The sequence below is a fragment of the Schistocerca americana genome, chromosome 7, assembly GCF_021461395.2.
Source record: "Schistocerca americana isolate TAMUIC-IGC-003095 chromosome 7, iqSchAmer2.1, whole genome shotgun sequence".
Classification (NCBI taxonomy): Eukaryota; Metazoa; Arthropoda; class Insecta; order Orthoptera; family Acrididae; genus Schistocerca; species Schistocerca americana.
In genome coordinates, this window is record NC_060125.1 from 53,452,786 (window position 1) to 53,469,635 (window position 16,850).

Consider the following 16,850-nt stretch of genomic DNA (forward strand, 5'->3'; position numbering starts at 1 on the left):
GTAGGCCTGGCGCATTGAGATTTCCGTAGAAACTTAATTATGTCTATAGACAGTTTATCCATTCCGGTAATCGAGGATGGGGACGATTTTTGCCTGTTATCAAAGTTTATGGTTCAAATGGCTCTAAGCAGTATGGGACTTAACATCTGAGGTCATCAGTCCCCTAGACTTAGAACTACTTAAACCTGACTAACCTAAGGACATCACACACATCCATGTCCGAGGCAGGATTCGAACCTGCGACCGTAGCAGCAGCGCGGTTGCGGACTGAAGCGCCTAGAACCGCTCGGCCACGACGGCCGGCTATCAGTAGTTACACTGACAAGACATTGGTCGCAGTGATTCCAAGACTTCCGAGAAAGTTTTAATTTCAAGTTTGAAGCCGAAAAATAAATGACAAAAGGAATATTGCTTCGTATGATGTAATTTCAAATTAAAAATTTTTTCATGCTTTTCCTTTTTACTTGTACTGTAAAACGTTTCTTCTTGCCAAATTTCATGATTCTAAGTCAAGGAAACGTAACGTATAAGTTTTAATAAGTGAGTTTGCCAGTATCAAAGTATGTGACATATATGCCGTAACTTTTGATTGCAATGCCTTAGCACTTAACGTTTTTTATATCACCGAGAGACCGCAGGGTTCTGTATGTGACGTAAGTTTCAGCTTGATACGTCTAACCGTTCAGGAGAAAAAAGGTACGTAATAGACGGACGGACAGACACACAGTCTGATAAAAAAGACAGATTTTATGTCGTGTGGCATAACTACAAATTAAGGATTTTTCGTTGGCGTCTACAGTAAAACTTTGCTTGTTGCCAAATATCATCAAGGGACCGTATGCTATGGGTTTTGATGAAAGAGTTTCTATCAAAACATGCTACAATAATGGTCGTATCTAATTATTTCATTTACTTAAAAGTTAACGTTTACTATACCGCCAAGAGTTCATAGCTATTAGTGTGTGACATAAATTTCAGCTTGATGCGTCCACCGTTCATGAGAAAAAGGGGATTTAACAGACTGAGGAACAGACAGATAGTCCGAAAAGGGATGACAAAATCATTTTTTCCGTTTGATGTAATTACAAATTTCGAATTTTCAGATTTTTCTTTTTTTTCTTCATCGTGAAACCTTACTTCCTGGCAAATTTCATGATTGTAGGTCTGGTAGGATTAGTGAGTGAGTTTGCGAGTGTAGAAATCTCTTGATTGCATTGAATTAGAAGCTTCGGTTTTTTTGTATTGTCAAGAGACTGTAGACCTCAATATGCGACATAAATTTCCACTGGATGCTTCCATCCGTTCCTGAGACAGACAGACAGACACACAGATGGACGACAAAGTCACCCTGTAAGGGTTCCGCTTTTACATATTGAGCTACGGAATCCTGATGAACCTAGATGAGGAAATTGTTACTTCGGGAGTTCGATTTTGTTCGGATTTTTCCACTTTCTGCTGTACCAGATTTTCAGCTTGGTGACCACTGCATTGCAATTCCGTCAGCTTGCTTATTCATCTTGCCACTTTTGTCACCTCACTAATTTTATTAAACCACACAATAAATCTCATAAACGCGTGTTTCCGTCATTTTGTTCCAGAACTGCAGGTGATGCTCCTCTGGAACGTGTGAGGCACGTCATCAGGAGGCACGAAAGTTGAAAATACAAGCAGAATGTTGCCTTTCAGTTCAAAATAACGCAATATCGGGCTCTTACCCACGATAAACTTTTGTTTTAGACTAAATTTAATAACTACGCACGCTATACGACTAGTTAAAATCTTAAATCACTCCGGCCTCGTCGCATTTTAATGTTATCACAATTCTTTGCTTCATGCAAAAGTTAACAAATAACGCAATCACATTTCTTAAATTCAGACAACAGCTTTTAAGAAGGGCTACAACACAGACAGGCGAAATTATGTTCGAACAAACACTTTGCTTAACCATTCCCTTCTTCACCAACACGACGAGCGACGTGAGAAAACTGTCTGCGACCACGTATCAACACGTTACGATCAGTGCTACCACGAGAAAAAGGAAAGAAAAAATAAAGAAGAAAAAACCGCTCTATGCTTGTTCCTGGAACGCGAATCGTGCAAGTAAGTTTTCATCACACAAAATGGTCTCCGCAGCCCAATGGAACCATCTTTCCAAGGATCAGACGCAGTGATTAAACGTTTTAAGTCGGTGTAAATGGCTCGATAAGGACGATCTTCATCTGCGGACTGGCGGCTGAATATACCGCAACTGGCACTAAAGGGCACGAGCAGGAAGAAGCTTACCGCAAAATGCCGACCACACATAATACCATAAAAACATGGGAACGTGCTCACCCCATAACCAGTACCTGCAATAAACAGGCAGTTAGTGACATGGTAAAGGCAGTGAAAGAGGCTCAGTGCCACGTATCGGTGACTGTTGGGAAGGGAAGCGAGGAAGCGGGCTGATCAAATTTTCATCAAGCACGTTTTCATACTCCATAGTATGTAAAGCTGTCTATTGCGGAGTATACTTTAGAAAAATAGTACTGTAGTACTGATACCGAATCACTCAGAAATTAGTAACGTATTTAAGTACAGTGTGGTTAACACAGTGCATTGCTATTACTTCCTGAAACACTACTGGCCATTAAAATTGCTACACCAAGAAGAAATGCAGATGATAAACGGGTATTCATTGGACAAATATATTATACCAGAACTGACATGTGATTACATTTTCACGCAATTTGGGTGCGTAGATCCTGAGAAATCAGTACCCAGAACAACCACCTCTGGCCGTAATAACGGCCTTGATGCGCCTGGCCATTGAGTCAAACAGAGCTTGGGTGACGTGTGCAGGTACAGCTGGCCATGCAGCTTCAACACGATACCACAGTTCATCAAGAGTGGTGATTGGCGTAAAGTGACGAGCCAGTTGCTCGGCAACCATTGACCACACGTTTCCAATTGGTGAGAGATCTGGAAAATGTGCTGGCCAGGGCAGCAGTCGAACATTTTCTGTATCCAGAAAGGCCCTGCAACATGCGGTCGTGCATTATCCTGCTGAAATGTAGGGTTTCGCAGGGATCGAATGAAAGGTAGAGCCACGGGTCGTAACACTTCCAAAATGTAACGTCCACTGTTCAAAGCGCCGTCAATGCGAACGAGAGGTGATCGAGACGTGTAACCAGTGCCACCCCATACTATCACGCCGGGTGATACGCCAGTATGGCGATGACGAATGCATGCTTCCGATCTACGTTCACCGCAATGTCACCAAACACGGATGCGACCATCATGATGCTGTAAACAGAAACTGGATTCATCCGAAAAAATTACGTTTTGCCATTCGTGCACCCAGGTTCGTCGTTGAGTACGCCATCGCAGGCGCTCCTGTCTGAGATGCAGCGTCAAAGGTAACCGCAGCCATGGTCTCCGAGGTGATAGTCCATGCTGCTGCAAACGTCGTTTAACTGTTCGTGCAGATGGTTGTTGTCTTGCTAACGTCCCCATCTGTTGACTCAGGGATCGAGACGTGGCTGCACGATCCGTTACAGCCATGCGGATAAGATGCCTGCCATCTCGACTGCTAGTGATACGAGGCCGTTGGAATCCAGCACGCCATTCCGTATTACCCTACTGAACCCACCGATTCCATAGTCTGCTAACAGTCATTGGATCTCGACCAACACGAGCAGCAACGTCGTGATACGATAAACCGCAATCGCGATAGGCTACAATCCGACCTTTATCAAAGTCGGAAACGTGATGGTACGCATTTATCCTCCTTATACGAGGCATCACAACAGCGTTTCACCAGGCAACGCCGGTCAAGTACTGTTTGTGTATGAGAAATCGGTTGCAAACGTTCCTCACGCCAGCACGTTGCAGGTGTCGCTGCCGGCGCCAACCTTGTGTGAATGCTCTGAAAAGCTAATCATTTGCATATCACAGCATCTTCTTCCTGTCAGTTAATTTTCGCATCTGTAGCACGCCATCTTCGGGGCGTAGCAATTTTAATGGCCAGTAGTGTAGGATATGCTCAGCGGAGATTGCTTAAAAAAACGTGCAACCTACCGCAGAATATCGCACAGTTGTGTGGCAACCATACCAAATAGGATGAATAGGGGATATTGAACGTATACGAATAGGGGCAGCACGAATATTGGTAGGATAGTTGAGCCAAGGTAGAATGTTACGGCAATACTAGAAACTTGAATTGTCTGACGATTTAGGACAGATATCAACTATTCCGCGAAAGTCTGCGAACAACATTTCAAAAAGAAGTACTGAGAAATTTAGAATACCACAGCCAAGTACAAAAGTACGAAGTGTAGGCAGTTTCTATTGCAAAACTGTTACATCTTCTAAGATTTCTGCCAATAAAACGTAGTCTTCGGTTCGCATTCTCCACATAGTTTTCTGTGTGACGGTTCCACTTTAAGTCGCTCGTAACTTGAATCCGTAGGTATTTTGTTGAATCGAGAACGTTTAAATATGTGTGATTTATTTAACGTGTCCTTTTTAGTAGTGTTCCGGAGCACCTCGCATTTTTTTTGTTTACAGTACATTACCCCTTGACACAACGTACAGATGCACATAATATACATGCATATGCGAATGCTCACAATTTTTAATGGTTCACGGCTGGTGTTCACAATGACTCTCGATGTATAGCCGGTATGACTCAGTTACTCTGACAAAGTGACGATAACGCTGTCGAATTTAGTCGCTGAATAAACTGCTCATACTGCAGCTTCTCAGAAGTCGTGACTTCATTTGCGTAATTACTGTGGTGTAGTGCCAAATAATGAAACACCTGGAAATAACAACACAGAATATGCGTTCACTACGAGAGAATTCGCCCGAACGAAATGTATCGTGCGTGAATCAAATACGGTCCCCGGATCTGGCCATCACATGAAAGCACTTTGCGAGTCTCCAATCGCGAGAGCGTAACATTGGTTTGTATTTCCGTTTCGTTGCTATTGTAAATAGATGGTGTTCATTTACTGTGCCATTATACTGCTATCGGAACTATAGTTAGGATATTATTCAGTAAAAGTGAAAAACGTAATATATGATTTGAAGGAAAAATATGTGTCATGAGACGCAGAACCGTAATTTTTTAAGTTGTAATGTAGACACTCGTTGTCATGCAGAGTGTGAAAACGTTCGATGTAATTCATTTAACCAGCAAGTTCTAAGGACTGAGTTGATAATCGATGTAGATCCCTAAAAACATGTGCTAGTTCTAATCTGCTGAATTAACTAAATAAATTTGGAAATTTCAATCTATAAAAGGGCAGTTCAAAAGAAAAGTCGCGGACATCAGGATAAACGTTATCTCCGTTTTTCGAGTGCTGTGGGGGTATGCGTTAGTGCTGCACGAGGCTGCTGGTCTCAGCTGCAATCGGCAAAATTTGAAAATATTAATCCTCAAATTGCTTTAACGCAGGGAAAAAGATGGATATAAATACAAACGCAGACATTACATGAGAACACTGTTGTAAAATTCAACTGCTCTTTATAATGGGGGTAAATTCTCGAAACGCATCGTGATACGCTCGGGGAAGAAAGGGAACTGACACAGTACCATATTATTTAAGCCATTACTGAAACAGTCGAAAGCTTTCGCAAAAACTCGATAATGAAGAATGAAAATGCAATATTTTAAAGCAAACGTCTTAAATTCCATGTTGATGCATAAAGGAACTGAACAAGAAATAGTTTTTAATGAATATGTTCCGGATCATATGGTCAAAGCAGCTTCGAAACATCGTTGAAGGGATCGGCGGAAGACTGGAAATGAGCGCTTGGTGCCATTGGCCGAGATGCCCCTTACGGGTCAGGTCCGGCCACCTTGGTGCAGGTCTTATCACATGCGACGCCACATTGGGCGACCTGCGCCGGATTGCGGTGAAATGATGATGAAGACAACACAACACCCAGTCCCTGGGCGGAGAAAATCCCCGACCAAGCCGGGAATCGAACCAGGGCCCCTTAGAACGGCAGTCCGTTACACTGGCCGTTCAGCTATCAGGGCGGCCGGTGGAAGACAGTTGTAACGGTCCAACTATATCAGTGTACATATCCTGGTCGGAGGAGTCATAACGGGACAGCATTGAATGCACAGAAACGGGGCTGAGCTAAAAGATTCTCTAAAAACTTGTCAAACGCAGTCTTAGCATTGTAACCATTACTGACCGACTTAACACACACATCAAAAAATGTTTTGCATCACCTCAGTTCCGGGAGTTCCGGAACCTGTACATAAAATTGGAATAGAGACCAACATAAACATCATTTCCGTCCTTTTTATTGCTCGTGAAAACCACACATTGCATGCTGTACCACCATACAGCGAGGCCTTCAGAGGTGGTGGTCCAGATTGCTGTACACACCGGTTAATCTAATACCCAGTAGCACGTCCTCTTGCATTAATGCATGCTTGTATTCATCGTGGCATGCTACCACAAGTTCATCAAGGCACTGTTGGTCCAGATGTCCCACTCCTCAACGGTGATTCGGCATGATCCCTCAGAGCGGTTGGTGGGTTCAAATGGTTCAAATGGCTCTGAGCACTATGGGACTTAACATCTATGGTTATCAGTCCCCTAGAACTTAGAACTACTTAAACCTAACTAACCTAAGGACAGCACACAACACCCAGCCATCACGAGGCAGAGAAAATCCCTGACCCCGCCAAGAATCGAACCCGGGAACCCGGGCGTAGGAAGCGAGAACGCTACCGCACGACCACGAGATGCGGGCGGTTGGTGGGTCACGTCGTCCATATACAGCCCTTTTCAATCTATCCCAGGCATGTTCGATAGGGTTCATGGCTGGAGACGTCCCGGCCACTCTGAAGGATGTCCTTCACAAGATGTGTACGATGAGGGCACGAATTGTCGTCCATGAAGACGAATTTCTCGCCACGCTGCCGCCAATGGAGTTGCACTATCGGTCGGAGAATGGCATTCACGTATCGTACAGCCGTTACGGAGTCTTCCATGACCACCAGCGGCATACGTCGACCCGACATAACGCCACCCCAAAGCAGCAGGCAACCTCCGCCTTGCTGCACTCGCTGGACAGTGTGTCTAAGGCCTTCACCCTGACCGGGTTGCCTCCAAACACATCTCCGATGATTGTCTGGTTGAATGCATATGCGACACACATCGATGAAGAGAACGAGATGCCAGTTCTGACCGGTCCATTTGGTATGTTGTTGGGCACATCTGTACCCCGCTGCATGATGTCATGGTTGCAAAAATGGACCTCGCCGAAGACGTCGGGAGTGAAGTTGCGCATCGTGCAGCCTATTGCGTACAGTTTGACTCGTAATACGATATCCTGTGTCTGCACGAAAAGCATTATTCAACATGGGTTTCTCTGAGTCATAATCCGTGGGTAGCGATCATCCACTGCACTAGTAGCCCGTGAGCGGCCTGAGCGAGGCATGTCATCGACAGTTCCTGTCTCTCTGTATCTCCTCCACTTCCGCACAACATCGCTTTGATTCACTCCGAGATGACTGGACACTTCCCTTGTTGAGAGCCCTTCCTGGCACAAAGTAACAATGCGGACGCAACCGAACTGAAGCTAAACGATGTCAAAGTTAGCGTAAGGAGGGCTATGCGTGAAGCGTTCAGTGAATTTGAAAGTAAAATTCTATGTACCGACTTTACAGAAAATCCTAGGAAATTCTGGTCTCACGTTAAATCACTAAATGGATGAAACAGCATATCCAGACACTCTGGGATGATAACGGCATTGAAACAGAGGATGACACGCGTAAAGCTGAAATACTAAACACCTTTTTCCAAAGTTGTTTCACAGAGGAAGACCGCACTGCAGTTCCTTCTCTAAATCCTCGCACGAACGAAAAAATGTCTGACATCGAAATAAGTGTCCAAGGAATAGAAAAGCAACTGAAATCACTCAACAGAGGGAAGTCCACTGGGCCTGGCGGGATACCAATTCATTCGATCCTACACAGAGTACGCGAAAGAACTTGCCCCCCCCCCCCCCCCCCCCCTTGTAAAAGCCATGTACCACAAGTCTCTAGAGGAACACAAGGTTCCAAATGATTGGAAAAGAGCACAGGTAGTTCCAGTTTTCAAGAAGGGTCGTCGAGCAGATGCGCAAAACTATAGGCCTATATCTCTGACATCGATCTGTTGTAGAATTTTATAACATGTTTTTTTGCTCGTGTATCATGTCATTTCTGGAAACCCATAATCTACTCTGTAGGATAGGAATCAACATGGATTCCGGAAACATCTATCGCGTGAGACACTACTCGCTTTATTTGTTCATAAGACCCAGAAAGTATTAGACACAGGCTCCCAGGTAGATGCCATTTTCCTTGACTTCTGGAAGGCGTTCGATACAGTTCCGCACTGTCGCCTGATAAAGAAAGTAAGAGCCTACGGAATATCAGACCAACTGTGTGGCTGGACTGAAGAGTTTTTAGCAAACAGAACACAGCATGTTGTTCTCAATGGAGAGACGTCTACAGACGTTAAAGTCACCTCTGGCGTGCCACAGGGGAGTGTTATGGGACCATTGCTTTTCACAATATATGTAAATGACTTAGTAGATAGTGTCGGAACTTCCATGCGGCTTTTCGCGGATGATGCTGTAGTATACAGAGAAGTTGCAGCATTAGAAAATTGCAGCGAAATGCAGGAAGATCTGCAGCGGATAGGCACTTGGTGCAGGGAGTGGCAACTGATCCTTAGCATAGACAATTGTAATGTATTGCGAATACATAGAAAGAAGGATCCTTTATTGTATGATTATATGATAGCAGAACAAACACTGGTAGCAGTTATTTCTGTAAAATATCTGGGAGTATGCGTACGGAACGATTTGAAGTGGAATGATCACATAAATTTAATTGTTGGTAAGGCGGGTTTAGTGACAGTCAAAGGGACTGTGTCTGTGATATAATATCCACAGTCAACGTCTATCTTCAGGAGTTCTGGGAACTGGGGTGACCAAAATCTTTTTTGATGTGTGTATTTTTGTTGCGTCTGCCGATTATAATTGATTGAATTTGATCTCTGTTGAAACTGGCATATAGAAGGACAGTTAAGATCACGAGGAACATTGATTGTAACTGTGGGTTCAGAATGTAAGTAAGACTTGTTTGGTCTCCGATTCACAGTCTTTTCTTTTGCGTGACGAGAGGATTGATACGTGTATTAGGGAGAGTTGTTTGTTCCTTGGAGCTATTATATGCCCAGAGCTATGTAACTTTGTCTAATGTAGAAAGTCTATGAGAACACGCAATCAGATGCAAACTTATGGCCTCAGTAAGACTTAGCGTACGGGACCCGCTGCTTTAATCAGGCATTTTTATGCGTCTTCTCATGGACGCTTCACCCGAGCCAGATTAGTGGAACTGGTATTGCAGAGATTGTGGCCGGTCTGAAACTGCAGGCTGGAGTTCTGTCAGTTCAACCCAATCATTCAGGCTTTAGGTAAGAGAACCACCGCAAAGCGCTAACCTTCAGCTCACGGTATTTGTTGTGTTTTTGAATAGACCGTATGCAGATGAAAAGGTGTTCCATACGACTGGTAGAAAGAATGTCTACTATTTGAACTGTTTTGTCTTATTTTATTAATGTTCATGTCATTCAGTTTATCGGTATTGTAACATGCAATAACTTAATATCTTAACTACCAGTCACATCAACTGACGGGACGAGAACATTTCGGTTTCTCCCTTTGTATATACGAAATCACAAATATTGATGATTCAGTTAGTCTTCATTGTGTTGGCGAGGGGCCTGAATTTTCTAAAACAGCTGTTTGTTGTATGAAATCAAGCTGCTGGAGAGCGGCAACTGTTCGTTCAGTTTACACATAGACGAAATTTTGCGTCAACTGGAGCAAGAATTTGTTTACGATGACAGTGTGGATGCACTACGGACGATTTAGATTAATGTCCCGACGTTATGAAAAAGAATTGCGTCAACCTTCAAGTGAGTATTTCTCGTTTTTATTTTGTAAATCGTTCGTTAAAAAGTTGCTTTTTTCCCGATGTTTCTTCGTATTGTCAACCATGATACATTTTTTTTAAATTTTTTATAGGCAAATAGGAAGGACTGCAGGAAGAGACACATCATACCAGTGTAGTGAAAGCAAAACAGTCATGGGCAAAAAGACGTGTAAACATAAAAATTATACTATATGAAAAAAGGTGTAACAGTTTATAACTGCGGTTATAGGTTCAAAGTTTTCAATTACTGAAAGTAGTAAAGTCAACTAGAAAGGTAAATGGAAACTATTTTGGCTTTGGTAAAATTTATTCTGTTTGGAAAACCAAACATTTGTTAAAAATACTAGGCTATTCGGAAAGTAAGGAACGATCGGTCGCAAAATGGAAACCACAGTGAAAAATCAAACCTGTTTTATTTGCAACTGTTAGCTGCACCTTCCAGCTTCTTCTCTACATAGCCGCTTCTCTGACGTAGATACCTCTCAGAATGTCGTACCTGCTTTCCAGTACCCTCGTCACAGAAGGCATCCTCCTGTGCTTGTGCTTTCTGCCAGTTCTCCGCACTGGTCTGCAGCTGTTTGCCTGTACCAAAATGTTGTCTTCACAGCCAGCGGTTCATTTGAGCGGAGATGAACATCAGAGGGAGCGAAGTCCGGGCTGTATGGTGGACAATAATACACTTTCCATCGCAAAAGCTGCAGCAGCTTCCTCATTGCCCCTGCATTGTGCGGCGGAGAACATACATGAAGAGGAAACTGCATGACCGGTAACGCGAAATCAGGCAAAATCTCTGGGCATGCACTCATACTTGGCGGGAAACACAATTTTGTAAGAGTTTCTACGCGCGCCTGTGCCATCAGAACTGCAAAGAGCGACTTCACGCTAGCTAGAGACGCCGTGCAACACATCTGTGTAAAGTTTCATCGGATTTTCACTCGTTCTTCCATTTCGCGAGCGATCGTTCCTTATTTTCGGAATAGCCCCCTTATAAGAAAATAAAACCAAACATTCAGATAAGATGGAAATGTGTAATCGAGGAGAAGAAGTTTCAGGCTTTGACAGAAGGTTAGTACGAAAAATTTTGAGTAGTGGGGTTAATAAGACATAATGACAAATCATTCCAAGAAACAAGGTTTACGTGGCTGGCAGTCAAAGTGTTTAAATAACTTTCTCGTGAGTTAACACTTTCTTCCGCTAGCCCCCGAGAAATGCATTGAACGAATTCAGGGCAATACTTGCACGTAGTGCTAAAATTAACACCGTGAATACACTCTGAAATGACAAAAATCATGGGACAGCGATATGCACATATAAGAGGGCGGGAGGTATGCATATACAAGGTGTGAAAGGGCAGTGCATTGGTGCAGCTGTCATTTGTGCTCAGGTGATTCACGTGAAGAGATTTCCGACGTGATTGTGCTAGCACGATGGGAATTAATAGACTTTGAACCCGGAATGGTAGTTGGAGCTAGACGTATGGGACATTCCAGTTCATAAATCGTTAGGGAATTGAGTATTCCGAGATCCGCGGTGGCAAGAACTCCGCATTTTAGGCATTACGTCTCACCACGGACAAAGCACCGGCCGATGGCCTTCACTTAATTCCCAAGTGCAGCGTCGCTTGCCTGGAGTTATCGGTGCTAACAGACAAGCAACACTGTGTGAAAGAACCGCAGAAATCAATGTGAGACGTACGACGAGCGTATCTGTTAGGACAGAGTGTTGAAACCTGGCATTGTCGGACTATGGTAGCAGAGGACCAAAGGGAGTGTTCTGTAGACAGCACGACATCGCTTGTGGCACATCTCCTGGGCTCGGTGGAATATCGATTGGACCCTAGACAACTGGAAAACAGCGGCCTGGTCCGGAATTCAATTGAAAAGACCTGACGGTAGGTTTCGAGTGTGGCACAGACCGCACGCAACAGAGGACCCAAACTGTCAACAAGATACTCCGCACGCTGGTGGTTGTTTCATAATGGCATGGGCTGTGTTTACATGGAATGGACGGGATCCTCTGGTCCAGCTGAACCGAACATTGAATGGCCACGTTTAAGGGGAGGTTTACGTTTGTTTTTCTTTGTTCAAAAAATCGATTTGTTTTAAATTGTATTTTTGGATCCATAAAAGTGTGTAGAAACCACCCTTGAAACGGTTTTTCCGAATACGGAACTGAAAAAAATGCACATGCCTGAAATCGGCCTTTTTCACGCTCCAGTTGTTTTTCTTTCGGAGGACGAGTTATTGTACCGGTGCTTGGGAGGAGACACACAAAATTCAAATGAAAGTTTGAACGGGTATGTTCGGAGGTTAGCTCCCAAGTGTACGCATTCTGGTGCGAAGACTGTGGAGATTGCGACTTTCCTGGCAGTGAGCAGCTTCAACGACGGGTACTGAGTAATTCTGAAGACCATGACAACGATGGACGTCACCCTGGGACACTATTCGACGCAGCTCGCCAAGCATGCGGACGACCACCGGATTCAAGCGGCCGAAAACCGCTTGTCATCGGTCGTACGAGCGGCTCTGGAGCAGTGCAGGATGGCCCTGATCGAGCAGAACGCCCTGTGTGAGGAAGAGGAAGGACTAGTTTATGGACCCGAAATAGCAGATTGAACGTAAGTTGTATAATATTGCATTTATATGTAGTCAAAACCTCAAACGCTTTTTTCTCTAAACGACTTTTTTTATCGCGCGGTATGGTAACTTCAAATCTACTGAACCGATTGGCATGATTCTTTGTTTCCGACGAAGCTAACTAAATTGTCTTGTAGTAGTACCACTTTTATTCCGATCCATCAACTGTAATTTTTTTTACTTGGCCGACGAAGTCGAATAATCGATGAAAAATCCCTATTCTTTTTCAAATGGCTGCAATTTTTTGTTTCCTATTGTCCAAATAAGTGAGGTACAACTCCTAAATAATCTTACACACTTCCCAACTTTGATTTCAGACGAGCCGGCTGACCTGTAACATACCGCACGTGGAGGTCTACATCGAAATTGTGTTTCGTTCCGACGGCACTTCCGCCTTTGCTCTTCGACATTTCTGGTCGAAAAAAATTCAGTTTGTAGAGGAAATATCAATAAAAATTTTGTCCAAATTTGACATTGATATTTATAACACATCTCGAGAAAAAAAAAGTCTCAACGAATAAGCTTTTTTCGGGCCAAAGATAGTAAACCTCCCCTTAAGGGGGGTTGGACGTCAAACGGGCCGACTTGGAGCAAGAGAGGCACCACAGGACATTTGAATTTGCACTGTCTATACTTTTACACATAAATTCATAAAACTTTGCCAGCATGACCAGAAAGGATTTAGAATTCATACTCATAGCAGTGGAAGTTCAAAAAGTAACAACATATTTTTCTTTAGCATGTGACATTTCATCATTTTTTCACTTACTATTGGATGCAGTTGTTGCTATAGGTACACTTTTCTTCATAAGTAAGAGAGATTCTTCGATGAATTTTGCACAGCATACAAACCATACTCACAGGTGTATCAAACTCTAGAATTTTCCAAATCTATTAAAAACTGTGGTAAAAATTGAGATAATTAACTATAAAATTTGAGTTTTTTTCTAAACATGAAATTTAAAATGTAACAGCTCATTCAGTTTTTCATAAATTAAATAAATTCTAGAGTTTCATACACCCTTAAGTATGGTTGTACAAAATTCATCGAAGAATCTCTCTTACTTATGAAGAAAAGCAACAAACGCAGCCAATAGTAAGTGAAAAAAAATGATGAAATTTCACATGTCAAAAAATTTATTTTTTTGCTTTTTGAACTTCCACTGCTATGACTACGAATCCTGAACCCTTTCTGGTCATGATGGCAAAGTTTTATGAATTTACTTGCAAAAGTATAGACAGTGTAAATTCAAATGTCCTGTGGCGCCTCTCCTGCTCCGAGTCGGTCTGTATGACGCCCTACCCCCCTTACGTTCAGCTAAATGGAGACGAAACAGCTACGTAACTCTTATGCATGATAATGCGTCATGTGACCTGGGGAAAAATGTTCACGATTGGTCTGAAGAACATTCTGGACAGTCCGAGCGAATGATTTGACCACCCAGATCGCCCGACACAAATCCTACCAAAGATTTGTTGGACATATCTGAGAGCACAGTTCGTGAACAAAATCCTGCACTGGAAACACTTCCGCGGCTCTGGGCGTCTACAGAGGCAACATTACTCAGTACTTGTGCAGCGGATATCGACCGACTGCTGAGCCCATGCCACGTCGAGCGTCTGCACTACAACGTGAAAGTGTCATTGATGAGGTTGTTCTAAATTAATTATTCAGCAATCCTGCATCTGACTGCGTCTGTGAACTTGTTTCTTGCACTCCTCCATTTTGACAGAAATGCAACATGTATTGGACTCAGCAATAAAATTTAAGAGAATAATGCCGTTTGTGCAATGGCATTAAGATGGTACTGGAAAATTAACTTTTGGCCCTGATGTTTACTTGGATCTTTCATTGGTGGCTAACTTCATTCTACTACTCATTTTCATATTCAATTTAAGCAAAGGATTTGGATTATGATTCAGGCTGTTAGAAACACAATGTTGATCTCAATATATACATTGTTAAAATTTTAATTCATACACAAAACCTACCGTAAACACTTACTGTGTCAAACCTTGGACATACAAATCCTAACTCTGAATGTTATCTAACAAAAACAATTTGAAATCATTATACAGGGTGTTACAAAAAGGTACGGCCAAACTTTCAGGAAACATTCCTCACACACAAAGAAAGAAAATATGTTATGTGGACATGTGTCCGGAAACGCTTACTTTCCATGTTAGAGCCCATTTTATTACTTCTCTTCAAATCACATTAATCATGGAATGGAAACACACAGCAACAGAACGTACCACCGTGACTTCAAACACTTTGTTACAGGAAATGTTCAAAATGTCCTCCGTTAGCGAGGATACATGCATCCACCCTCCGTCGCACGGAATCCCTGATGCGCTGATGCAGCCCTGGAGAATGGCGTATTGTATCACAGCCGTGCGCAGTACGAGCACGAAGAGTCTCTACATTTGGTACCGAGGATGCGTAGGCAAGAGCTTTCAAATGCCCCCATAAATGAAAGTCAAGAGGGTTGAGGTCAGGAGAGGGTGGAGGCCATGGAATTGGTCCGCCTCTACCAATCCATCGGTCACCGAATCTGTTGTTGAGAAGCGTACGAACACTTCGACTGAAATGTGCAGGAGCTCCATCGTGCGTGAACCACATGTTGTGTCGTACTTGTAAAGGCACATGTTCTAGCAGCACAGGTAGAGTATCCCCTATGAAATCATGATAACGTGCTCCATTCAGCGTAGGTGGAAGAACATGCCCAAACATTCACAGATGTCAACACAAGCACCGAAGTCAACATTACCTTCCTTCAATTGGGCCAACTGGCGGTGAATCGAGGAAGTACAGTACATACTGACGAAACTAAAATGAGCTCTGACATGGAAATTAAGCGATTCCGGACACATGCCCACATAACATCTTTTATTTATTTATGTGTGAGGGATGTTTCCTGAACGTTTGGCCGTAACTTTTTGTAACACCCTGTACATCTTCTCTCATTTACGTGCTAAGGTTTGGTCTGGGGCAGTGAGCGCGGCCTGCCTTACAGCTGTCACCACACGTCTGCTTCCTCCGGCCACCTAGCTGTGACTACCGAGTTTTTTACTGCGCACGCCCGGCTCTCTTAACCACCAAAGAACCTCCTACTCGAAGATATTATACTCGATCAACCTTGCGGTTGGCAACTACCGACTATTTTCTGGAGCTACCCTGATCAGGGCCTTAGCAGATACCTTCCAAGCGAGCAAAACATGGTCCGACGAGACATTAGCAGGTACCCCATAACTTTTGTAACCACACTGTACGTACCGAAGGAGCAGTGTGGGTGGTCCAGAGAGCGGGCGTACAGCTGCTAGCGGTCGGCGACCTACCTGTGGGATGCTGAGCAGCGCGCTGAGCACCCAGACGAAGGCGATGAGGCGGCTGAGCCGCTTGGCGGTGCCGAGCGCGCGCATGGGGTAGCGCACAGCGACGAAGCGGTCGATGCCGATGAGCACCAGGATGAAGGTGGACAGGTAGAGGCTGAACACCTGCGCGAACTTGAACAGCTTGCAGGCGGCGTTGCCGGCCAGCCACTGCACGGCGTAGCTCCAGGCGGCCTCGCCCGCGATGCAGAAGACCGTCACCAGCAGGTCGGCGGCCGACAGGTGCAGGATGAGCGCGTACACCGCCGAGGGCTGGCGCGCCGGCCGCCGCCGGATGCTAGCGATGGTGGCCGCGTTGCCTAGCAACGAGAGCACCGCCAGCGCCAGCAGCACGGCCGCGCGCACCGTCGACGACCGCGTCAGCGTGGGCGCCGGCTCGCACGTCCAGTTGCCGCTCGCCGCCGCCGCCGCCGCCACCGCCGCCACGGCCGTCGCCTCCGTCGCGTTGGCCAGGTCGCAGCCGCCGTCGCACAACGCCATCGTCACACGCTCGACTCCTTTCCGAACTTCACTTCCACCGCGTGAAATCCCCTAACGACGCACTGGTTTCGCTTATAACCTGTATTTCGTAAAACTTCCCTCGGTCCACTGTACTTTCGTCCAACGGCCACTGAAGATTCCTGATACCCTTCTGTTCCTTACTGAACACATCCAGTTGTTCTGCCGAGCCAAAGTCGTTTCTTTTTTCCTCTCTTTAATCGTTGCGAAAGCGTTTGTTTACATCAGATTCCTCTCATCTCCTAGCCAAGGTTATGGCATCGGTCGCTGCTGCCTTGTTTATCTTAGGAAACTGAACGTACAAACGCTGCTGTTTTGTAGGTGACTAC

At 44.4% G+C, this 16,850-nt stretch overlaps 1 protein-coding gene across 1 annotated transcript in view; it reads right to left on the reverse strand.

Moving 5' to 3' along the window:
• The window catches only part of LOC124622693 (gonadotropin-releasing hormone receptor-like), a 625,533-nt gene extending 609,030 nt beyond the window's left edge, over positions 1-16,503 (reverse strand). The window contains exons 1-2 of the mRNA XM_047148483.1: positions 16,423-16,503; positions 15,970-16,362 (exon numbers count right to left, since the gene is read on the reverse strand). Of these exons, the coding sequence (XP_047004439.1) occupies positions 15,970-16,362; positions 16,423-16,503 (474 nt within the window). The remainder of the gene's footprint in view (positions 1-15,969; positions 16,363-16,422) is intronic.
• Between the last annotated feature and the right edge of the window lie 347 nt (positions 16,504-16,850).